The following is a 25,166-nucleotide window of genomic DNA, read 5'->3' as shown; positions in this document are numbered from 1 at the left end:
GCTGGGACTGCTCCCCTCTGCCTCCCAACCCCACAGCCCTGCTGGGACTGCTCCCCTCTGCTTCCCAACCCCACATGCCTGCTCCCTGCTCCCACCCAGCTCTGCTCCTTGACCTTGCCAGCAGGACAACAGTTCCGGAGCAGCCCTGGGAGTAAGAATTAAGGTTTACATAAGCGGATACAGTGATTCATAAAAATCTCCCCACGAATGGAACTGCTCCTCATAACACCAGTGACATATGCTTACTCCATAAAGCTGTCAAACTTAATGGATTTGGCGTTTCTCATGGCACTGGCTGAGCAGGTAGCAGTGACATCAGAGCCCGGGATTGCTGGTGTGTACACTCAGCAGAGAATCTGCCACACAGCACATACGTTCTGGGAACACATGCCCCATACCATGCCACTGCCACCCCCCACCTCCCTGGGATCTGCCTTCCTAAGGCTACAGACCCTCTTCACCCCTCACTGTACCCAAAAAGTACAGCCACAAGTACCCTGTGCAGAGCCCACCTTCCACAGCTGGAGCTACCTGGCAGACTCCAGTCACTTGGATGGCAAAAGATGTGGTAAAGGGGGAGCAAACTGGTCTCAGTAAATATCATTTTAAGGAAAAACAGCAGCAAGGACAAAAGAGAGATCTGCTAGTGTTCCATAGCAGTTTCATGCCCAGCCTTGAAGAAGTGTATGTCCATAGAAAAGCACTCTTACAGCAGAACTTGCTTGTTCTGACCCTACCTTTTCCCTCTGGCTTGCTCACAGCTCCATCTGGGTCTTGGGACCCAGGGGAAGCTGCATCACCTGCAGCCTTGGCCAGCTCTTCTTAAATCCTCCCTTGTCTTCTGGGTTTGACTAACCAAAAAATATTTTTTTTCTCTTGTTTTCTTAAGGAAACGAGTGTCATGAAACGAGGCTCTTGGTGGCCTGGTTCCCCTCCAGGTGTCTGCATGTCTTTCAGCTTCTCCACCCTCCCTGCCCTCCTCCTTTGCTCATTTCTGAAGCTGCTGCTGAGCTGTAGCTGGGTTTGCTCGGTCAGTAAGTACGTCACAGATACCACATTCCCACGAGTTTCAAGAAATCAGACAGCCAAGCAGAAGCAAAGGCACTATCATCCTCAGCAGAAGGAAGTCAGCTTGACATCAGCCCTTCTTAGAAACCCAGAAACTGCCTCCCAGGCCACATTCTAAGTCACCCAGCCTGTGCCCAACCCACCTGGGACCCTCAAACCAGCCCTCCTTGGGTATGCACAGCTCTCCCTGAATAACTCCAGCCTGTTTACAAATAAACTGTGAAAGCACTGGCCAGGATTCCAAAGATAAGATGCTACATTTGCACCAGGTGCTTCTGCAAAACAGCATGCAAAACTCAAACACATACTCCCAAGTCCCTAATGACATGTTGTAAGACACACAGCGAACCGAAAATAGCAGTCAGATTTAAAGCCAATTAGAAGCTGCTCTCCTACGGATGTAATAACTTTCTGTGGGAATGATCTTAAAAGGGATTAACGTGGATTTTCTAACTTTCCTAGTTAATATTCATGGGTATATACCACATTAATCACATCCGAAGATGAAACACAGCAGGATGCTCTCCCGGAGCTGTATCTGGTGTCACTACAGGGATTCAGCTGAACAGTAAACACAAGTTGAGATGCTACATGACATATTCCTTCCCCGAATCCCACGTGAGCATCCCACTGACAGCAGGGGTGCAGCCCCCTCTGCCAGAAACCCTCTGAAACCTTCTCCACACTCAGGCTTCGAGCAGCCTTCCTGGTACAGCCGAGGCACATGGTCACTTACAGAAACAGCCCTGCAATTTCGGGATAAGGTCTCCTGGAATACTCGATGATGTGGCTCCGACTGTATCCTGTTTCAGTTTATATTTGGGTCTTGCATAACTGAGCCCTTACCCGTAAAATTATAACCACTATTTCCCCTTTTTTTCTTTTTTTTCCTTTCTTTTTTTCCCCCCTAGCACTCTACACGAAACCATTCCCCAGGCAGAATAAAGAACTAATTAATGAAAGGAGCTCGTTTCGGTTTTCAACTACTCCGTGGTGTTTGCGCACGGCTTTGGGTCCCAAGGGTGGCTGAGCTGAGGTGACATTTCGTCACAAGACCTGATCTGCTGCCAGGCCATGGCAGACAGGCTGCCCAAGCCTTCAGACACAGCACACCACTCCAATTTTGCTTCTGGAGCTCAGGACGCTCTAATGAACCCGAAACTCAATCCAGGGACCTGCCAGCGTTTTGCAAGCGCTGCGTTTCTGGTGGCATTTCTTTTGCCATCTCTTTCTTCTTCATCTCTGTTCCATGCTGGAGCACAGCAGTGTCTCTCACCAGAGAGGTGACTTAGCAGCCCATTTGCAGAAGCTTTCTCCCCCTGACTGCCTTGCCATCCTTATCTCACAGTGGGAGCTGCTAATAAATATGGACTGGGTTGGGTTTTTTTTTCTTGAATACTCAAAAAGTCAAAGGTTTTGGAGATCACCATCTTACTTGGGATATATTCTTCCTCAGCAGTCCTCAGAAGTGTCCTAGATGAGAAGGGGGCTTCATTCAATCACCTCTTGCCCCATGGGTGCCAGGTTTCTGTGCAGCAGGGAGCTGCAGCCCCTCCTGCTGCTGTCCCTGTCAGCACGGGGCTGCTGTTATCTGCCCCTGCAGTCTGGTTCCTCTCCCAGCCACAACCTCACTGTCCCTCATCCTGTCACCCAGAGCCAGCCAGCCCCACGAGGCAGGGTGGTGGGGCAGAGACACTTGTCCCCAGGCTGCAGAGTCAATGGTGGCTCTGCCAGGGACAGAAACCAGGGAGGAAACATGTTGAAACTGGACCCAAACGCCAAAATGCAAAGCGAGTTTCTCTCTCTCCTGATCCTCTCCTGATTCTCTCTTGTCACCCCTAGGCCCTCTTAAATAAATACATTACAACACAGCACGTCCTGGCCAAAAATTTTTCAGAGTGGCCAAGACACCAGATCCCAAACGGGTGAGTTAAAAAAGTTGGAGAGGAGTTGCAGTGCTCAGTAGAATAGTGCAGGTGCCAAATAACTTCAGTTTTCCATGATCTAGCAGGCTAATGTTACTAATGGGTTTCTATCTTCTGAACAGATTGTCCAAGCTGGCTGGTGGGAAGCACTGAATGCAAATAGCTGCAGTCACCTCTGCAAACCCAGCTCTTAGAGATCAAGTTATGGGCTAATAAAAAGGACTAAGGATTGATAAAAGACTTAATTCCCAATTCCACAAAGAAAAGAAATAGTTACCTCTAAAGGATTAGCACCTCACATGTAAACCTTAGGCATCTCAAGTTGAAGGCTCAAAGCCTCCCCAAATGGTCTCCATCAAAAAGTGCTGCTTTCCTGGCCAAAAAAACCTCCAAGAGAAATATTTAGGTAAACTTTTTTATGGTAAAACCCAGAGAATTGCAGCCTACAGAGCTCACCCCAGCTTTAACACTCTATATCCTATCCCAGTTGCCAAGCCCCTTGTTTACAGGGGCAGCAAGACATCTTCTGGGTTATTTACTCCCACTGGCAGCCTGGCTGTAATAAATTTGAGCTCTTTATAATGATAAACCTCTTTAAGATTTGAGGCTGTCCTTCCCCCCAGCACTCAGCTCCAGCCTGTCTTGGTGGCTGCAATTCAGCTGTGACTCGAGGCACAGCCACCAAGTGCCCATTTTCCAGTGATTCCAGTTGATTTAATAAACCCAAATATTATCACCTTCTCTTAACCTTCCCACAACAACAACTCGGGATCAAATCTGTTAATTTAAAATTAAATTAATAAGAGCAGTTGCTCACATGTTTTGCCTTGGAAAGGCTTTAATGCTGGATGTGTTCCCAAATCCACTGTGTACAACGTGGCAATAGAAAGGCACTGAAAGGTTCCCTGAATGTTTAAGACATTGATAAAACCCAACACAACCTGAAGCAGGCAAACACTCCTAAGAAACCACAGACTGAAATGCAACTGTTCCAGGAGGAAAAGCTTCCTTAGGAAGTCCCACTAGTGTCAGGGAAACAAAGTCAATAAGCAGTAGGTTTGGAGCTCTTAGGTGAGCTGGGGCTTTTGAAGTCCTCGTGGCCTTGTATGGGAACATGTAAATGTTTATCCTGGTGCATGAAACTGCTTGCAGGCACTGAAAACTCTGCCTTAGGAAATGTTGGAAAGCACAGGTCTGGGCTCCTAATTTCATAGAAATGCTTGAAAATAACATTAAGGCTGCAATTTTTAAGTGTATGCACTTCTTAGTGTGAATCCATAAAACACATCCACTGACCTCGAGGTTTTAGGCACAATTGAGCATTTTGCTTATTTATATATATTTAAATTAATGTTAAAAGTAAATAATAATAACGATGAAAGCACATTCAGATATGAACATGTCTTAAAAATCATAACAATAGACATTAGAAGTCTTAATTGCTTGAAACTCATCAGAGGACCTGAGGACAACCCATTTTTAATTCTACAACATCCTGTATTTATTACTGATTATCAGAATTTTGTTGATACTCTAGCTGAGAAAAAAAGATAAAGAAGAGGAGTGAGATGCTCTAGTTAATCACCTGAAGACAGATCATTATTTTGTGAGCAGTATAGAGATCATTAATGCTTACTGAAGGCCTGGTTCACATTTCTCAGCCCCTGACTGCTAACAAACCAAGAGCTTGTACCTAAGAAGGTTGGGAGGAGCCCCCTCTGGGGCATCTTCTCTTACAAGCTGATCCTCAAAAGACTGACACACCAGCTGAACTCATCTGTGCTTCAGCTGAGACCTCCTGGGTTTTAAATCCTGAGGCGAGTTAGAGGAGAGAAAAAGGAGGAAGGAGGAAAAAGAGGAAGAGAAGGAACAGGAAAAAGGAAGAGTTGCCTTCATGATTTAACAAGACACTCATGGTCATGGCTTAGATGAAAGTCCCACAGATCCAGGTCACCAAAGGTGCTCCTCCAATTCTCATCCCCCAAAGCATGGAGCTGTTTTACCTTCAGAAAGCAAGAAAGCCCTGCAAGAATGGCTAGCCAGGGTCTAGCATCACTCCAAAACCCAGGAGCACGGGGCATGTTCAGTCAAACAGGTTTATCAACAAAGGACATGCCAAAACTTGACAGAACAGGGACTTGTGCAGGCTGTCAGCCACTTACCCTCTGCCTTCCCTAATGGATCTGTGGTTGCTTACAGATCATGCGGACATGTTTACATATTTATCCTTGACAATGAATAACTGACACCAAATAATTTATGTGTTTAATGTATCCTGTTAGTGCATTCATGACCAGCCATGAGCAGAGAGCTATTTCCTTGAATTAAGCCATTGTTCTAGCAGATCCACCAAATTTATCTGAGAAAATTGTTCCGTGGACGGGTTTGAAAAGTCACAGGAAGCAAAAATCAAAAGCACACAACACAACTGCAGGGATTCTGTTAAAATCTGCAGTGAAAATGCCCCAGCTCTGACAGCAACATCTACGAACTGTAAGCACTGAAAAAAACCCCTGTATTCCATCCTGACAGGTTTCTCCTCAAGATGCCCTGCCTGGTTTTCAACACTCAGGGAGTCTACAGACCAGATTTCCAGCTTCTTTTCAGTCACAATAGCTCGACATGGCCCTAGAAGAAGGTATTATTCAAAAGCCAAGATGTATCCATCAGAAGCACCCAACACCACACATGCCAGCAGTGATGCCAACACACCAGTGTGTTCCCTCCTGCAGGTCTCTGGATACTTGCAGACTCCCAGTCTGCTGGACTCCAGGGCTGGAATTGCAGAGTAATCTGAGCTCTCTTGAGATGTGCTTCTCCCCCTCCCCAACATTTCACTGTATGCAACGTAACCAATTACATCTTTACCAAAGATAAGTGCAGATGTGCTCAGAAAGGCACAAAGCCCCAGCACCTGTGGAACAGGTGGAGCCAGTAGTTTCTTGAGCAACTCCCTGAACAAATGGACGGTCCTGCCCTTTTCCCCACTCCCCATCTTATTTTTGGGACTCCAGTTCTACCAGTAACTCTAGCTGTCCCCTCTCACATTTCTGCAGCTGTACTGCAGCCTCTCTCCAGCTGGGAGAGGTGGGAGAAGAGGGAAGAGCTCTTGGTTTGCTCCCCAGCACACTGCAGCCAGAGCAGGCACTGCGTGCAGGTGACCTAGAGCAGCAGCTCTCCAAATAACACAAAAAAAGCTTTTTTAGAAGCTTCTATTTTTTTGTTACCCATGAGGCCAGGGTGGCAAAACCCCTGCAAAGAGAAAGAGATAGGATTGACTGGCCAAGCCACTGCTGGAGGTGGCACTGGAGGAGCTCCAGCTGAAGGGAATGCTGGCAAAAGCCACCAGGCTGAAGAGCAGCAGAAACAATGGAGTCTGCATTCTGAGATGAGAGAAGGAGATAGAGGCAAATCAAAGAAAAAAAAAAAAAAAGAAGTGAAAGCTTTCTCCTGCTAATTGTGAAAAATGGCAGGAAATGAGCATGCTGCTGCCAGAGCAACACTCGTGATGCTGAAATGGTTGATGAAAGTGGTCGACGTGCACTACAACCCCAGGCAAAATAAGGCCAAGATTTTGGGGGGCATTTTTCTTTTTTTTGCTTTAGCTTTGTTGTGGTTTTTTCATTTTGCTTTTTGGGGTTTTGTTTTGTTTTGTTTTTTGTTTTTTTGGTTTTTTGTTTTTTTTTCAAAGCAACAAGGAGGCTGGCGTTCGAAGTGCCCTAATTAAAGACAGGTCCTGTTGGGGACACACCATTCCAGCTGCCCAGAGAGGCTGCCGGGAAAACGCAGCCCCTGGAAACACAGCTCCAAAACTCCTGGAAGGCCCCGAGGCAGTGACTCAAACAGCACCAAGCAGGAAAACTGGGGACCCATCCAGCTTCAGACTGCAGGACACCAGGGAGCTGGCAGTGACACCTCAGCAAGAAAAGCACAGGGATCATGGAAAGCAAGGGAGAAAGGAAAACCTCCTGCCTGTAGGAATGACACAAGACCAACCCGCTTGACATCCCCCTGCTGCAGCCACCCCAGAAGGAAGGAAGAAGAAGGAGGAAGAAGCTCCAGCTCATTCCTTGAGGGGAGGAATGGCTGCAGGGTGACTGGGCCATCACCCCAAGCCCAGGAGATGCCTGCTGGTCACTCGACTGCCATAGTAGCAGTGATGTTTCTGAGTCAACAGCTGACGTGCTGACCACCCCGACCCCGGAGCCAGCTGCAGCGTAACCTGAGCAAGGCTGCTGAGCAGTAAGATGAGCCTGGAGAAATGTCAGTGGGAGGCAGGGGGGAGCTCATCTGAGCTATCTTTAGATGGCTAAAAGTTAAATCACCTAAGCCCCCCACACAGGCAGTGGAAAGTGGCTGGGACCTCCAAGGGGTGATCCTGCTCTATTCTCAGCACCGCTGGGCTGAATCACCCTCCGGAGGTGCCGCTCCATGGACTGCAGCAGTCACAGGAACCAGCTGGAAGGGACCTCCAGAGCCACCTGCTCCAGCCTCCCCTCAGAGCAGGACTAACCCCAGCTGATCACCTCCAGCCTGGTGCTGCCCTTGCTGTAACACTCCTTCAAGGAGCTGCAGGGCACTGAGAGCCATTCCCACCCTTCCTGTCCTCAGCCACTGACTGGACACGCAGCCCTTGTCACCACCGGGCCAGCAAAATCCAGCCCTGGCTACAGTCCCTGTGTCTGGCCAAGACCACCTCAGCTTCCCAATGGGAATGCTGTGGGAAACAGTGCCCAAGTGCTCATTACAACCAGAGCTCTGTGTACCTGCCCACAGCTCCCCCTGCATCCCCTTGGAGAAGCCTTCAGAGACAATTTGCCCTTGGTAAGTCCTGTCCATGTGTTTGGAAACAGACTCCAGTGGACACCCTCCAGTGACCAGGAAGAGTCTGACTGGTCCATAGCCACGGCTCCCCTGATCCCCTTCACCCTTCTCAAAGATGGACCTTCCTCCTGTTGTCACAGACCTTCCCAAGTGCCACCACTGTTTGTGAGGGACACACAGTGACCTGATGGTCACACTATCCACATTCTCCAGCTGGAATCCTGTCCCACACCATGGGCTAGAGAACATCCACCTCCTTAAGGCTGCCCCTGACCCACTGCTCCTTATGGCTCTCCATTCCTCTCCCTCCCAAGCAGGCTGGTGGGTGCTGGGGCCTGGGCACACGGATCCATCTGCAAAGACTGAGACAAAAAAAGGCACCAAGTACTTTTTCCCCCCCAGATTAACATTTTTTCTGAGCTTTCTTTCCTTCCTCCATACCCACATCGGAGTCCCCTTACTAGCCACAGCTCTGTCAGCCTTTGGTCTACCCAACTTCACCCCACACCCCCCAAGAGTGCTTTTACATCCCTCCCTTCTTCCCAGTCTTTCTCACTCTTCTCCTTTTTGCACTTGGGCTCACTAAGAAGCTCCTTGCTTGACAGAGTTGGCTTCTGCTGAAATTCCTGATCTTCCTGCACAACAGGATGGATTGCTCCCGAGCTCACGATAGGTTTTCCTCCAAAACCAGCCACGAGTCAAGATTGGTGTGTAAATTTGAGGTGGCTGAAGTTATGTGAAATTAATCTTATGACAATGATGGAGTCTTGAGACCAAGCAGTACATGGAAGCCCTTGGCAGCAAACAGAGGAGTTTCCTCAGAGCCCTGGTGCTGGGCAGCACATCCTCCCCAGCCTTGCTTTGATCTCCATTCCTGTCGTCGTCCCCCCAAGATGAGTGGCAGGAAATCAGTCACAGGGGCCTGTTTTGAGGAAAAATGAAGCATTTCAAAGAAATTCCTATCAAGAGGTCAGCCCGGAGTGAAAGCCAAGCCCTGATGAAGCCAGTTAAGGCAGATCAAGATAAACCTGTGAAGGTCCTGATTATACCCAGCAGTAGAGCTGTGGTTGGGGTGGATCACCACCCAGGTCTTGAGAACGAGGTCACTGAGGTCCCACACAGGCTGGCAGCTCACTCAACAGACCACTGACTGTTAGCAGGAACCAGGCAACTGCTCATTACCAACCAGTCTGGAGCAGCCTGGCTGTGGTTTGTTATCAAGGGTGCTGGAGAAGTCACTCAGTTTTGCCAGGCTTTGTGGCAATACCTGTGGGTGCCCCCCAGCAGCACCCACTGCTTGAGTTAGTCTTCCAGCATCAGTGTCCCATGTCCCCTGGTGATGGGGACACCTGGGCTGGGCAGTAGGGTGCTGAGGGCATTGCTCCTTCAAGGAGAGGATGGTGACATGGAAGAGGCAACCAAGACCCCTGAGCCAATCAGCCTGGGTGAGCACATGAAGCTGAAGCCCTGAAGTGAAGGAGGAGCAGGGTGGGGAACACAGCTCCAGCTTTTCAGGGACTGCTGGCAGGAGAGCCTGGGATATCCCCACAGACACCTTCAGAACTGACTGGAAAAGAATGAAGAAAACAGGGAGAGGATGCTACTCAGCCACTGCCTTGCAAAGAACTGGACTGCCCAAATGTTGCTTGGAGAGGAGGAGCAGGGCTTTAGTGGGCACTGCAGCAGACTGCAGAAGATGTTTTATCATTCATCTTCATTCCCCTTGAATAAATCCTACTCACATCTCTCCTCAGCTGAGATGGAGCACTGGGAACCACTCGGAAGGGATTAGCTAGTAAGAAGTCAGGGTCCTGAACTGAACTCAGAAAGTAGTCCCATGGTTATCAGGTGTGTTCACATGGGTCAGAACCAGCTGTGTAAACCTCAGCTTTGAAAGTGCTTTGGTACCAAGCAAGAGATTCCCAAAGCTAAATTAACACTGCACGTTTTGCATGAAAACGAGGTGCAAAAATGAGGCATAAACACCAAGAACACCTCAAGGTGGCTATTAGAGCCAGATGAAGCTTCCCAGAGAGGTAATTTCTGATCTGAAGATAAGCCTAAAGGTTTAATCTGAAATGCTAACGAGTGAGGAGAACTGGAGAGGTTCTGAAGAAGGATTTAGATGGGAGATACCATCCTCATCCCGGGGTGGGAGGGAGTGTTTGACCACAAGGCAGTTCCTATTCCTGCAGCAGCAGCCACAGGGAGGGAACAATAGAGTGTGGCTGCCACAAATCAGCAGAGTAAGTGACAGTGCCTCAGTGGTGCCAAATGGAAGTAACAAAATGCAGGAAGCATCTTGTCAGATGTCACTTAGCAGAGATCTCACGGGGGAATCTGGGAACTGGGATTTGCCTGCATACTAGGAATTCCTCAGTCCAGGGACGGGGAGAAGCAGAAATGGCAAGAGGGGCAGAATCTAATCTTGGCCTGTGGAATGAAGGGGAGAGATTGCTCAGCTCCAGCTTCTTCTCAGGGAGCAAAGACACCGTTTGGCACACCACTGTTTTACTGATCAGGCTTGATTCCTGCTTGGCCTGTGGGATTCCTGCTCTAATCACAAGACAGGAGGAAAAGCCTGATGCAAGAGAGCACCCTCTCCTACACAGGGTCTAACAAAATGAGTGTAAAAGCCTGACCGGGCACTGAGAGATCTGCAAGGAGGATGCTGAAACTGATGATGTTTCCTAGGGAAATGAACAGACACTTCTAACCCATTTCTGAGGACAGATCACAATTACCAAGGCCATTACCACACTTTAAGTGAATCCTCATCACACCTTCACTCAACACACTCCTCAAAGTGCATCAAAAAGAGCCCTCAGCCAGCTGCAGGCTGAGGATGGAGATGACCATCACTTTTGATAGGCCACAGTAGGAAGCCTCCAGCCCAAAGCTGGAGCTGAGCCCAAGGATTGAGACCCCAAACCCAATTCCTTGTCACTCATGGGGAGTTTGGATGAGGTTTATGTTTCTCTATCAAGCCAAGGGGAGGCCAGATGACAGGAAGGTGAACACTTGGTTCTGTGAGTCGATGTGTTTTCTTCCTGAGCACATGGTGTGCATGTGAATGCACGAGTGTGAGAAAGACACTGAAAAATCAGGATATAATTATGAAATTACCTAGTTCCCCACTTAGGATTTACCTGTGCCGGGCAGGGTATTATCTCATTTGATACATGTGGGCTGGCTCGGAGAGGGTTGGGAAGCTTCCACGTGCAGGGAAACCAACTTGGATCCTGGAAGCAACATCGTTGTGCTAACAAGGCACTCCACCTCAAGTAATTAGCCCTGCCTTTCAACAGGCTTAATTAGGTGGGGCACCATCCTGAGCTGTTGTGGCGAGACAGCTTCCGGTTCTGGAGCTGCCTGGCCCAAAGCCAGCCCCAGGACTTGGGTTCTTCAGCACCAGGTGCCATGCAGGTCAGGTGCCTTGGACTTGGGATCTCGCCCGCATCGGCCCAGAGGCAGCACCCTTGCTGCTGCACCAGAACCTCCTCCTTGAGAAACTTCACAACAGGCCTAAGAGAAGGAAAGAACTCTCTAGACAGACCCACAGCCATGACTTGAATTCAACAAAGAGAAAAGAATAAACCAAAATGAACCCAAAATGTGAAAGGTGCAAGGGACTAAGTGTATTCTACACCACTTTTTTCATTAAGAGTTTTGCAAAGCACAAACAAACAAGGGTCTGCATTTGGACCTGCCACAGAATCCAGACAGTACTTTCACCCACATCCCCATATGCAGCCATAAAATCGGGGTTTGAACTGGTTAGCCTGGAGATAACAGAAGTTATGGTCTCAAAATTCAGCCAGAGTGGAAGTTCTCTGACTGTGGTGAAACAAAAACCGGGGTAGAAAATGGCAGAGGAACCTGAGGAATGACTGAATCCTGGAGGTACAACACACACTGCCCACCTCCCTGAAAAGCAGCACCTGGCCACTGGCATTCAGTGTCAAGACAAAGTCTGTGATTATTCCTTAGCTCCTCATGGGGCAAATTATTCAGACATGTGAAATGACAGTCAGAATAAGGCTGCCCACGTCACCACAGTGACGAGGAACAGGCTCCTGGTAAAACGTTAGACCTGTCTGAATCAGTTTCCTTGGCTCCTGGAAAGGCTGCAATTTAACACAGAACTGTCTTCTATTTCCTCTCAATTTAATTTCCCGAAGGTCTTCAAGATGAAAGTTCAGCATGTGGCTCCTGGAAGCATCCCAACCTTAATTCACAGGAATTCCTCAAGACACATAGCAAGCTTTGTGTCCATCTGCCCTGCTCTCAGCCTTGGAAAGCCTGGGTGTGGAGTTGTCTGTTTGAGCCACCATGCCAGCCACTTAATTACAAAATATAATTAAATGGTGCTTTTTCAGTGGCTAACTGTAATTTCTTGAAAGCATGATCCTTTAGGATAAAAGCTGAAAAAGCTGCTTCAGATTGGAATTTTAATCTGTTTTCTACAACAGACACTTTACGTACCCAAAGGGTAATAATGTCAGCCTTGCTGATTTACCTCATCTGAACTTTCTGCCCTTATTTAGCCTCTCAAAATAACTGGGCATGACTGTCCCCCTGCAGCTGAAACCCAGAGACATCGCTGCTCCACGGCACGCAGAGCCACTCCAGGACACAGCACACTGCAAAAAATGCCCTGTTCTGACACACTGGGTTCTCAAGTGATACTCTGAGTAAGTGCTATCGACCCATCGTCTGTGATGGTACCACAGGACACTGCAGGAAGTCAGAGCATTGCTCACTGCCATCCACGGCTTGGTCACACAGCAGCACCAGCAGAAAGGACAATCTGAAAGCAGGCATCATTAAAAAAAAAATTAAAAAAAAGTAGTTTCTTAATCCATGCTCCTCCAGCTTTTGAAAAAGTGCAGTGTTTTGCACCTGGAGCTGGTGGCCTTCAGACAGCTCCCAGGTGGCACCCTGGGATGAAAGGATTGACTTTTTCCACACACTGTCACTCTGAAGATTTGGAGTCACACAGCTGAAAGCCTTCAGACCTGCAGTGGCTGACAAGAGAAGCTAAAATATTCACTGCACTAATCATCTGTATTAATCTACCCCAGCACACAGCTTCAGCTGCTCGGAGCTGTGACTCAGTGTGTGCTCCCTGTTTACCAAACTGCACGTACAGCCTCTCAGAATAATCTGTTTAAACTCACAGAGCGAAGTCCCACGGGTAAAAGGGTGGGGAGGAAGAGGGAGATGTCACTATCCTACAAACCAGCATCATTTGTTTGGACAGCTTTTAATATTCCCTATTAATCCTTCCACGTGCTGCTCTCCACTGTGTCACCTCCAAACCAAAGCCATCACACCCCTGCTCACTGGCTTTTGAAAAAGATGTGTTTGGGACACGGGGCAGAACTGGACCATGTTTCCTCAACACTGCCAGGGACACAGCACCAGATTCACTACATGGTTATCCCTAGAGCAGAAACAGAGAATATAAAACACTGGGGAATCATTTATTTGTGTGTATTTATTTGTGCTGAGCAACTCTGCCTCGAAGGGGGCAGATGGAGGACAGACTGGAACCAGCAGTGATGGGCAGACTGGGAAGTGGGAGGGCTCCTCAAATCCCTACAGCCAGCACGGGGGAGAACAGCCTTTCCCTCTCAAAAATCCATTTACTTAGGGCTCTCAAAATAATGTTGAAGCTGAGTTCAAGGAAATCAAAATGCCAGCTACACTACAGGCACCATTATTAACAATCTCCCTTAAAATACCAGATTAAATGGACATGGAAATGGAAATGTTCTCCACTGAAGGTCAAATGTGGGTTGGCCTGCTGCAGATTGTTCCAGTGGATACTTTTTATGGTTTTAGTTTTATCCCCAGTGGTACGTTTCAGAATTTCTTACATTTACCAGTGTAACAGAAGCACCTCGTGTTAGCCTTGGCTGTCACTCATTCTGCTTCTCTGAAGTAATTAATTCTGTGCAATCAGTTCAGTGAAATTCATACCATTTTCTGTGAAACATCTGATTTTCAGCTGCACAGGACTTTCCATTTAAGGCAATTTGCAATAAAAGCCATTCCAGCAGCAGGCTAAATTGACCACATTTGGATGGGTTACAAAGGCAGGCTCAGAACGAGCAGCTGCTGCTGAAAAATGTGGTGTGAGCATCATCTCTTCTTACGTTTCATTGCTTTCTTCCTGGTCTATAAAGTGTGAGTAACAGATTTTTGGCTCCCACCTGGACAGTGCATTCCCACTGTAAGGGGACGGAAAGATTGAAACCTTTCACGCAAGGCAGCTGAAACCCAGGAAGCTGTGAACAGTTTGTGACATCTCAGGAAGAGCAATTTTGGGAAATACCCTGCCCAAAGAACTGGAATTGAGATGAAGGTCCAATGTGAGGATTTGACTAGGCTCTGGAGGTGGCCCATTTCCCACAAAAGTATTGCTGCTGAAGCTGAGAAGGCTCCAGTTAGGCTGGAAATTTGCATCTGAATTTCTCTTCTTCAAGGATCTTTGGGAAGAAAGGGAGGGAAACATTTCACAACTGTCAACTGCTGGCAAGGTCTGGTATTGACAAACCCTGTGCTTGGGTTTGCTAACGCATCACCAGCTTGGGAATGTTCACTGCTTGGAATTTTTTTGCTGGAAGGACTGTCCTCACACTGCACTCAACTCATGGGGTGAGAGTCTACCATGTCCTCTCAGGATGTCCCTGAGCAGCTCGAGCTCTCCCCAGGTGGATCCAAACATCAGGAACAACAGGGCCACAATTTCAGGTCACTCCTCATCAAACTCAGAGAAGGAAGAAAGGAGGAGGAAGGGAGGGGAGGAAGGGAAGAGAGGGTGGCTTTTGCATTTCTCAGAAGAGTAGGCTGGTTTTTCAGAGAAGGCAATGATTGCCCTAAATGTGTCCTGCTCTCCTCAACCTAATAGATGGCATTTAAAAACAAAGAAATTATTTGTAAAATGTGACACTTTAGAATAATTTTGATATTTGGTGCTAAGTTTGTGAAAGCTCCCTAAAAACACACTTGCAGCAGGAAAGACCTGACTGGATTGAAACCATTTTAAATGAAAACATGGGCAAGCTGGATCCAAGCCCTTGCTCTCAACGTTGGAACCTGGAGTCTTTCAGATGTACTGTGAAAGAGTCTGTGGAAGAGATTTTTTTAAGGAGTGTTGAGGTGTGGTAGAGGAGTTTTCCTAGCACAGATGTTTAATTTCCTCTTGGAAAGGTGTATTTATGACAGCAGGGTATTTATACTAGAATCTCTACTACATTAAAAAGCCAAGCTTTTCAAATTAAACCAAGCTATGTAATATTTAGTCTGGAATAACAGGCACTGGTCATGGCTGCTGGTAAACAACAAAACACAGCACCCAACCTTGGGTCAGATCCTCTTGCCCCTCCTGGATGATGAAAGGCTGCTTGCCACTGGGCTGACAGGGACAGTAATGAACACAAAATACAAAGACATTAATTGTCAAGTCAACACCCTGCTAGATTTTTGGGAGGTTTGGGTTTTTTCTTCTTACTTTCTGGATTCCTAAAGCAATTAAGTGCCTACATGCACAGCAAAGCCAATCAATGACACCTTTAGATATGAAAATATATTCCACAGGGAAGGGTGTGTTTAGATGTTTTTTTTTAAAGTCTACTTGCTAAAAAAATGTAAATCTTTGTAAGCATACATAATTTTCCAGTGAACTAAATTAACTTAAGTGCCGGGCATGTTTTATTAATAACTACAAATAATTAACAGTTGTTTCCTTTCTGTCAAAAGAAAGTATTGCAATTATACAATACTTCAGGCTGTCGTTTATGGCCACTTCTCACGGAGAAAACAGCATTATAATAAAATGTTTCATTAACTCTTAGCGTAACACTCTTTACCAGTTGCACAAGGACGTTGTGCTGACATTAAGAGGCACACCATGCTTAACTATAGACATCTTTTTTAGTCAACTGGGAGATGAAAAGATACCCCTAATGAAGACAGAACATTTCTGGGTGATTGAGAGGAGTCAATACATCCATTGTTCAGTGTCACCGTTTGGGAACCGGCGAGTCTGAACCCTGACTGGATACAAATCCGTACACGAAGAGAGGGGAAAGCGCGTTAGCAATCCTCTACGCCCTCTTTTAATTCTACCTGGATTATACATGGATCTTAAAAGCTATTAAGGTTTTAATCTACGTAATTATCAGCCTCTAATTGCAGAGCTTGCTTTGGTGGGCAAAAACGTCCCATCCTTCAGAGGACAACAGGCAAACTCAGATCCCGCCCGGCCAGGCCGGGTATTTACTCCCTAAGCCCCCCAAAAGCCAGGCTCAAAACATTGTTCCCAACAAACCCAAAAGGCAGGGAGCAGCCAGCCAGAGGTCCTGCCCACCTAGGGCCCCCAGGAGCTGGGGTGACACCCAGACAAGCCTGAAAGGCTCTTTAAAATGCAAGAAGAAAGCGACTTACGCTTGGAATCAGATCCCGCGGGAAGCCCGAGTTTGGAACATGGGGACTGTCCCAGGAGAGGCTGCGGGGTCTGTGGGGAAGGCGGGGTGCACTACCCTGGGAATGTCCCCCCACGGATACCGGGATGCACGCAGCCTCTCAGACTCCCATGGCCAGCTGTGTCCGGGACACAATGCTGCAGCAGTGAGCTCAACCTCGGGGGAGGAAGGAGAAACTTATATATAGCCAGGGAGGGGATGAGCTGATGGGTGCTTTCGGGAGTCCCCTTCAGCTCCCACTGGCTGGAAAATGCTGATGACATGGAAGCTGAAGGGGCTCAAACCAGTGGGACAATGAAGAACCCGATTCATCACTGAGGCATGCACAAACTCTGCCTCACGACCTACAAAAAAAAAATAAAAATCAGTAACCCCGGCCTGCCAGAGGTTTGGTTTGGGTGCTTTTGTTTGTTTTGGTTTGTTGGGGTTTTTTGTTTTCTTTTCTCCCCAGATCAAGTACGCATTTCTCCAACTCATATGGAACTGATTCAGTACACTGAAGGCTGCGATGTCAAAATCTCACCCACAGCAACTATCATCATTCTATGCTGAAAACAAAAGAAACACAGATTTTATCAACTCAGATATTAGCAATGGCAAAGCCTTATTGTCTCCACGGAGGCCTCAAGCAATGCAATAGGGATGGGAGCTGAGGAAAGCAATACAGAACTTGACCTGTGATTAAAGAGCAGAGAGAATATAGGGATGCAACGAGGGGAACACCACTCCAAGCATCTCTTCTTGGCCACCTTGGGCTGGCAGTTGCCTGGATCATTCAGCAAGCAGCCATCCATCAGAGAGAAGCCCTCTTAATAACCTACAACTGTTTTTATGGTTTTATCCTACATAGCAGAGCGTGGTATCATCAGTGAAACGGCAACCTCAACAACAAAACCAGTGGTTTGGCTCCCCAGCTGTTCCCCTGAAAGGCACTGCCTGCTGCTGATGGCAACATACCTGCTTATCTTCCCAAAGGCAAGGTTCTCCCTCCACCTGGGTGAGGATGCCATCTCTAGAATATCCTCAGGTTTTCAGCTCCCAGCCCCTCTGCCTGACAGCCAGAGCCATTCCTGAGGCCGGGACACGGAGAACTGCACAACCTGGAGCTGCCTTCAGCGAGGGGCAGGGTGGCAGCTCCAGGGGGTAGGTATCTCCCTGGCCAGGGTCATGAACCTGGAGGTCTTGGCCAGCCCAGGGGAGCCCAGCCTGCCTCAGAACTACAGCAGGAGAGCACTCAGCAAGCAGGGAGCCCCACCGCCCCAGATGGCAGCTGGGCCCCAGGGAGTGACAGGCTCCTGATGGCAGCAGCACGTGTAGCATCTTCATGTGACATCCACAGGTGGGGCAGAGGGGAAAACAGTTTTTATCCGTTGCTAGGGAGTCATGATTAGCTTGTGTGTCTTCAGAGCCTGACGAGGAGAAAGGAAGGCTATTTTCTTATATAGATGTCATGAAATCAATCCTTGCAGAATTTCTGGAGTCAAAGGCTAAGCAGGTTTGCCTGAATACCTTCTGTTACTTGATACACAAACCAATCTAGCTGGGAGACCTAAAATAAGTGTCGTTTCTCAGCTGGAGCTGGTGGCAAAAAATTGCTCTTTAGTCTCATTTGGAGCTGTTTATGCTCACATTAACATGACCGAAGTGTGTTCAATAAAACACAGCAATTACCTCTGCACAACACAGGTCTTGGAAAATTAAGCAAAAAATAAATAATAATAAAAAAAAAATCCCGAGCCCTCTTTTACTGCAAAGCACAGTCACTTCAGAAGAAACTTTTCCCTTATTCTCTCCTAAACGTTAAAAGAAAACCTGATGTTCCTCTTTTAAAATGTGTCTGCCTCTAGGTCTTTGGCACAGGTTTGCTGATGGGAGGGCCGGCAATCTATTTAATGACTGCATTGACGTCAATAGCATAACTGAAATACTTACTAAGAAGCATGAGTCCAACTTTCAGGGGGTGTGTGTTCACAGGCAGGAGCAACACATGAAACGGACTCTCCTCAGGAATGAACTGCCCCCCAGAGAGCAAGAAATGGCCTCGGGGTGGTCTGGAGCTTGGTCAGCTGCTCTGCTTTCTTCTGCACTTCACTTTCCAAGTCCGCGTGGAAAGGTGCTTGGAATTTCTCAAGAAGGAAGGATCACTTCAGCACTCAGCTCCCATCACTAAGCTGGGTACCAGCTTATCTGCTTTCTCCTGCAGTTTTGCTGAGTTTCTGTGTAATCTGCATCACTATAGCACTGCATCCTCTAAAAATAATATCTGTCAGTGATAAGCAAGCCTGCAGCACCACAGAATTTCCTGCGCACAGTCACTTTTTAGCTCAGCTATTTGGTCCCTCTTGCACTCCTGTTAAAAGCCCAAACCCCTGCCTCCACATCTACTTAACTTGGACAATCTGCCTCACAATCAGAAAAGGCCAAGCTCAGAGCAGACCAACAGAATTTCAAAATGAATCCTCTATTTCATACATGCCCAGAGCCATTCCCCACACGCCAAGCAGAGGAAGTATGGTGCAAGAGCCCTGGCTCCATCCTAATTACTGGGGATTTATAGATATTTGTAACCAAGAGCTGACTTTGATGCACGGGGCTTGTTAAGGCCTACAAAAAGTTGGGGCTCTCATTAGCACAAGGACCAGCATTATCCAGTCTTCTGTTTATGCTTTATACAAATGTTCGTGCACAAGGCTGTGTACATCTTACACCCACATAAAAAATTAAAGAGTACAAGTTTGGAGTTCGTGTAAAGGCATGTGAGAAGTGCAGGCAAACGTGCAGATGTGCAGGGAAACAGAGGCTAAGGCACAAGCAAGAAAAATACCAAGCTTTCACTCCCACCCCCAGTGAGGAATTCTAACAAAGCTTTAATCCCAGGAGCCCTGCACAAAGCCTGTGTGGGACCACCTCCCAAAGGGCTACACCCCCCCAAAGCCTGGGGCTGCAAAGCTGATCAGCTATATTGCATTGCTAGGTGTGTCAGTCATCATGAGGACACCCTCTAGTTAGTGATTCAGGGCTGAAAGTGCCCAAGAAAAGGCCACCCAGCTGCCTGCTCCTGCCAACAGTTTCTGCAAACCCCTGACAGCTCCTGGAAGCACACACCACCCTCTGACCCTCAGCTCCAGGCTTTGCTTCTGTTGGAATTCTGATAAACACAAGGCCTGGTACACGGTCATTGTCCTGCGGTGAGGGAGAGGCCTTGGCGCTGGGAATCAAAGCAAAGAGCTCCCATCCTGGGCTGAGCTGAGGGGAAGAATGGGACAATAAAGCTGAAAGTCCTGGGAAATGCACAAAGGGAACAAAACAGATGGAGAAAGGACTGTGCCACAGCGGGGGGAAGAACAAGAGGCACCGGCTGAACGTGGCAGCCAGTGGAAGATGGTTTAATTCAAGGGGAATTAGGGCCAGCAGAGTAAATAAATAGGGGGAAGGACCAAAACTGAGCAGGAACTGGCAGCCTAACTGCTGGTTAAAGATGTTATTAGTTTAATCAACTGGGTAGGGCCTAAGAACTTTTGGTGCTGCCAGGGGAGGGGAGAGGTGCCTGGAGAAGAGAAGGTGCTGATGGATTCACTGAGCCCAAGGTAGCACAAAGGTCAATGGCAGAAACTGTGGCAGAGGCCACATCTGAAAAAACAAAAAGGAGCAAGAAACGTCACAGGCACTGGAGAGACCACGTGTTTGGATGTTGTTTCTGTCACTGCAGAGAAGGGAGCTGGGCAGCACCCCTTCCTGACCTGTTCGTAGCACCCTAACACCAGCTGGGCCAAGCATTCCCCCTGGCCTGGCCAGCCACAGGAGCTAATTAAGGATTTATGCACCTTTGTCTACAGCTTTGTATTTCCATGTTATGGTTTCTCAGTTAATTCATAAAAGCAATTTTGTTCCTGTGATCTGCAGTTATAACAAAATAACAGGAAAAATCTGCCAGATTTACTGAAGCTGATACCAAGGACAAAGCACAGGATGCTCAATACATATTCCTCTTCCTTTTATGGCTGTGGTTATAAGGTTAAGAAAGCTCAGAAATCGTCAATGACATCAGTTGTGGCTCCAGAAGTGCCTTGTCCCTGGCAAGAAACCTGGCCAGAATTTTTCATGCTTTCAAGAAAATGAAAGCAAAAAAAAAAAAAAAAAAAGATTTTCATCATTTGAACACAGCTCATCTGCTTTGCCACGGGCCTGGGTCTGCAGTGATGCAACTCCTGGGGAGCACAGCAGCACAAGATTTGGCTCCTCTGGGTCTGAAAGGAGGGACAAACCCTGTCAGATCCTAGCTGGAGTAAACAGCTGGCATGTATTCCTCCTAGTGCAAATGCTGAATGTAATTTGTCTCCCTCCAGGGTAATTTTATTAATGTATGCTAGTTTGCTTTAAACCCTGAGTTCTCTCTAGTTTTCCTCACAGGATATAAATCACTCCACTAATGACAAATAAAAGGAGGTGCTCTCAGTGATGTCAACAGACTGTGGTAAATCCATGAATCAATATGTGAGATGGGAGAGCTAAAATAAAATTCCAAGCTCTGACCAGTCTAGAGAACATCAACACATTTAATTTCAAAACAGATCATTTTATCTGGAGGGATGTAATGCAGCCTAATCCCGAGCAAAAAACATCACTGTTTCCTTCTCCAGAACTTCCAGGGAAAATGCTCTGTGTCCTTTCAGACACAGGAGCCACTGGCACGGTTATGTGGAAGCCACAGGAATCACAGAAGGGTAGGGGTTGGAAGGGACTTTGAAAGATCAGCTAGTCCAAACCTCCTGCCAGAGTTCTGATAGGAAATCTCTCCTTCCTTTTGTAATTTCCAAATCAGAAGTCATCTAGGAAAAAAAAAAAAAAAAAAAAAAGCTGCACACATGGGAAGAAAAAAAAAATCCCCTAAAAATCTTTGTTCGTGTTGTATTAAAATGGAAACTTCCTTAGAAATAAATGCCTGTCGTTGTTTTCTACACTACTGAAGTGAGTGAGAATGTGTAAAAATGGCTGGAAACAGGTAAAGGAAGGCAAATCACCACCCTGAGCAAGGCAGCTGCTGGACAGGAGGGCTGGGGAACAAGAGAGGCTCTGCAGAAGCCTGGAAGGCACTCCGAGGAGCGAGGTGAGGACAGCAAAACCAAGGAGTTAAAAAGGTCAGAAATTCAGAATGGTCCTGTTTTACCCACTAGAATCACACAAAATAAGGCAATAAATAACTGCAGGATAGAGTAACACTGGCACTCCTCATTGCACCTCTGGTTTCACACACACAGGGGGGGAACACAAGCAGAGGGCAGGCGAAGGATCCCCCCAGGAGTGAGCAGGAGGTGTCTGGGTGCTGCCTCACCCCAAATGTGCACGTCCCCTCTCTCAGCTCTGCCTCTAAGCCCTGAACATGCCCTGACACAGGGTGAGGTGGCAGCTCTGCCAGGCTGTGTTTCCAAGGCTGCCTCAGTGTGTCAGAGCTGCTGCCCCCTCTCAGCAAGCTCCCTCCTGACGCCCTCGGCACAGGGGTGTGACCGCACGGCAGATGCAATGGCTCGGGCTGGCCAGGAAGATTGCTTCAGCCCAGAGACTGGATCCTGGGAGAGCTGATGAAATTCATCCACTAAATACCATCTGAAACTCAACTGAATTAAGAACCTCAGGCCTTTTCACACTAACAAGGTCAATACTGGCTTTTTTTTTCATGTCAGAAACCATGCAATTTCCTATTGATCTCAAAACTATTTCTTTTTCTTAGCTACAAACCCTCCCAAGCTACAACCCTCCCAAACACATTCTGTGTTTCATTTGAAGTCTGCACCTAAAGCCAGCTAAGTTACGTGATTTAGGACTTACTTAGTTAAGGGGTCACAAATCCAGCCTGTCCTTCTCTAGCTTCTCAAAATTCCACAAGCCCCTGAGCTGCAGTTTTCTTCCAGAGTCCTTTTGTTACCAAATAAAAATCTGCATACTGCAAAGGCATCCAGAGGGGCTCGTTGCCACATTTCCTTTTTTCATATTTAAAGTAAGATGTTAATAGAATTTATTTCAGATATAACCAGCTGTCCACGTAGAATTACTGGCACTGAAGTATTAAAACCCACGAGTCTGGACCTCAAAGTTAAAAATGCTAAAAGTTGAACTCCTCTCAGCTGCTTTCTCTTTCTCAGCTTTGCAGGGCAGCACAAAACCTGCTCTAGAATTAGGTGTCAGACCCTCCAGCCAAAAAGGAAGCTGAAATGTTCAGGTATCCCCTGCATTAGAAGCTTGGGTTAGCTCCAAAGGAACAAGTATCCTATGGCTCGTGTTGGAAATACTGTAGAAAAATATCCACAAAGTGTTAAAAAAAAAAAAAAAGTTGGAAGCAATTGTTTCCACAGCAAGTGTTATGAAAATTAATCTAAAAATTCCTGGAAGGGAATTCTCTCCTCATTAGTAGATTCCATAACCTATATAAACAGATCTATGGAAAGCTTATGAAATTTTCCATGTTTTTGTTTTCTTTTTTTAATTCCCCCACAGGCCACACAATCAAAGTCTTGCTAGAACAGATTTTTAAATAAAGTGACGAGCTGCATTCCTGCTAGCCCTGACTCGACACTGTTCCCAGAGAGGGAGTGAAGGAGAAGGGGTTCAAGATGGGGTTGTCCAGTTTTTCTTTCTGCATCAGAGGCTTCCACATTCCATTAACAAGCTTTGAGGACCCTAACCTGGAAGCCTCCAGGACTATCCATGTCCCCAGATAGTAAATAATACACAGCATGAAAGGAAGTGATAGTTATCCAGGCTTCACACACGGTAAGAATTAAGCTTTATTAGTCTCTCCTAGCACGTAATTACTGGAAAGGCTGAGATTAAACCTTACAAACGGGCACTCCTCCAAATCTTATCTCCTGCTCTGTGGGAGTAACCTTTAAATTACTGCAAGCAGGGCCAGCTCTGCTCCTGAGAGAGGACCCACAGGCACCCAGCAAGGCCTTGTGGGGTGAGGGACACAGAGGGGAGCAGACCAGAAAGGATGTGATTAACCACACACACTGACTTCTGCTCTCCTTCGATTGCTAAAGGTAGGTTTCAAAAGACACCAAGCAAACAATGAAATGAAAAATAAATAGAGGAAAAAAAAAAAAGGCAAAAAAGCACAGTTTCAGGGCTGCCTAACAAAAGCTGATGAAGTTTCACCTGAGAAAGGTTTTTAGGGTTGCAATTTTTTACACAGATCACATGGAAACAAACTGAAATAAACAGGATAATAAAAAAAAAATACAGCTGTGTCTGAGCCTGTTCAAGGCTTGTAGGCTGGGGCTTGTCTGGGCCTGTGCAGCACAGGGACTCAGAAGAATAGAAGTGACTGTGGCCATGACTATCAAAGCAGAATAGTGCTCATCTTTTACACCAACACACAAAGACAAACCCAAACCCCACACAAATAACCCAGAAGCAGCTCTACGAGGCCAGGGTTTGACCAGGGAAGGGGGGCAGAGAAGCAGCTGATTTACAGTAAAATGATGTGCAGTAATCCTTTGCCTGCATTTGCCCTTGCAGGTGGTTATCAAAGTCACACACATACCTTGCAGGTTGACTCTGGAGACAGGTGGCTGACTCGTTGCTGGAGATCTCCTAAGAGGGATAAAGAATACTCCATAAATAGGTATTATTTTACCACTTCAAACCTTGTTGGCAGTTCAAACCCCCACCTCCCAGAGTTAAAAATACCCCTTTTTTCCATACCCACAAAGAAGCCCAAAAGACTTTAAAATGTTTAGGCAGTCAATGAGCAATATCAATGCATCTGTTAAGAAAAGCCAAAGACATCACCTCCTCTGCCTAAGCACACACACGTTGAAAAGAAGGGACACCAGGAAAGAAGTGCCACCACCCCTCACTGCCTTTGCCACTTTCTGCTCAAAATACACCCCAGAGTCAGCAAGGGGAGATCTCTGGCTGGAGGGCTCAGTGGGTCCCTCAGAATCAAGGTCTTTTCCTGGAAAGCTTTTCCCTACAAGGTCTGGACTGGAAGTAACATCAACTGCAAGGCAGTGCCACAGGTAAGGTGAGAAATGTCTGGCTTCAAACCCAAGAGTTAACAGTGTAAATTGCACTTAGAAACAGGGCAGAAGAGGATGCAGGCACCAAGGTAAGCTCTGAAACAGCTGGAGGACAATTTTTTTATTGACCCGGAGCAACAATTTCATCAGAAAAGCCTGGATTTCATAAGGGCCAAAAGCTATTTGAAAGATTTGCTGAAGTCAAGCAAACAGGGTCTGACTGGAAAAAGGGTGCAGTATTTTTTCAAATGTCAAAATATTTTATTGTGAGATTTGCCAAATAAAACCATTGTTTTTTTTTCATGTCAAAAGCGTAATTTACTTTGGGAAAAAAAAAAAAAAGAGGCTTCTTTTTTTCATGAAGTTAAGAAGTTTTGACACCAAAATCAAGATCCTTCATTTTGGACCAAACGTGGCATTTCAGGCTTACCAAAAAATGAAACTTTGGGCTTCTGCTTCCCCCTTAAGAAGTTTCTGATACATTAAGTGAAGCCAGATTTCCCCACACTCTCTCTCCCAGCCAACCTTCTAACCCCAATTTTTTGAGTCAGCCACTGAACTGAAACTTCCATTATTTGCCAGCTTTCCTTTGAAGTTAAAATCAAAGCAAGAGAAGAGGCTCCATTCTGCTGCAATTGTAGCCTCAGAGGGTTCTTCAGAACTGCTCCAGGAAGGCCTTGGTAACCAGGTAAGGTCTGAGGAACCAACCCTTGGTCCCTGCCTCCCCATTTCAAAGGCTCAGCTTCTCCAGAGGGAGCTGCAGGACCCGGATTCTTCGAAGGGTTCAGCACAGGGCGCGCATGTTGGGTGCCGACTTCTCTCAAACAATCTGCCCCGAC

At 47.0% G+C, this 25,166-nt stretch overlaps 1 protein-coding gene across 4 annotated transcripts in view; it reads right to left on the bottom strand.

The window, feature by feature from the left end:
* PDE4B (phosphodiesterase 4B) overlaps nucleotides 1-25,166 on the bottom strand; it is a 186,765-nt gene that overhangs the window by 29,623 nt on the left and 131,976 nt on the right. For 3 of the 4 annotated variants that reach the window (XM_030455458.1, XM_030455461.1, XM_030455460.1), the window contains one exon: nucleotides 23,850-23,899. In XM_030455458.1, the coding sequence (XP_030311318.1) occupies nucleotides 23,850-23,899 (50 nt within the window). Of the gene's footprint in view, nucleotides 1-17,266; nucleotides 17,586-23,849; nucleotides 23,900-25,166 lie in introns of those variants that run through there. The other variant, XM_030455462.1, reaches the window with a different exon arrangement.

This window comes from Calypte anna, chromosome 8 (genome assembly GCF_003957555.1).
Source record: "Calypte anna isolate BGI_N300 chromosome 8, bCalAnn1_v1.p, whole genome shotgun sequence".
Lineage (NCBI taxonomy): Eukaryota > Metazoa > Chordata > Aves > Apodiformes > Trochilidae > Calypte > Calypte anna.
The sequence above is the reverse complement of the archived record's forward strand: the minus strand, read 5'-3'. Positions and strand labels throughout refer to the sequence as shown.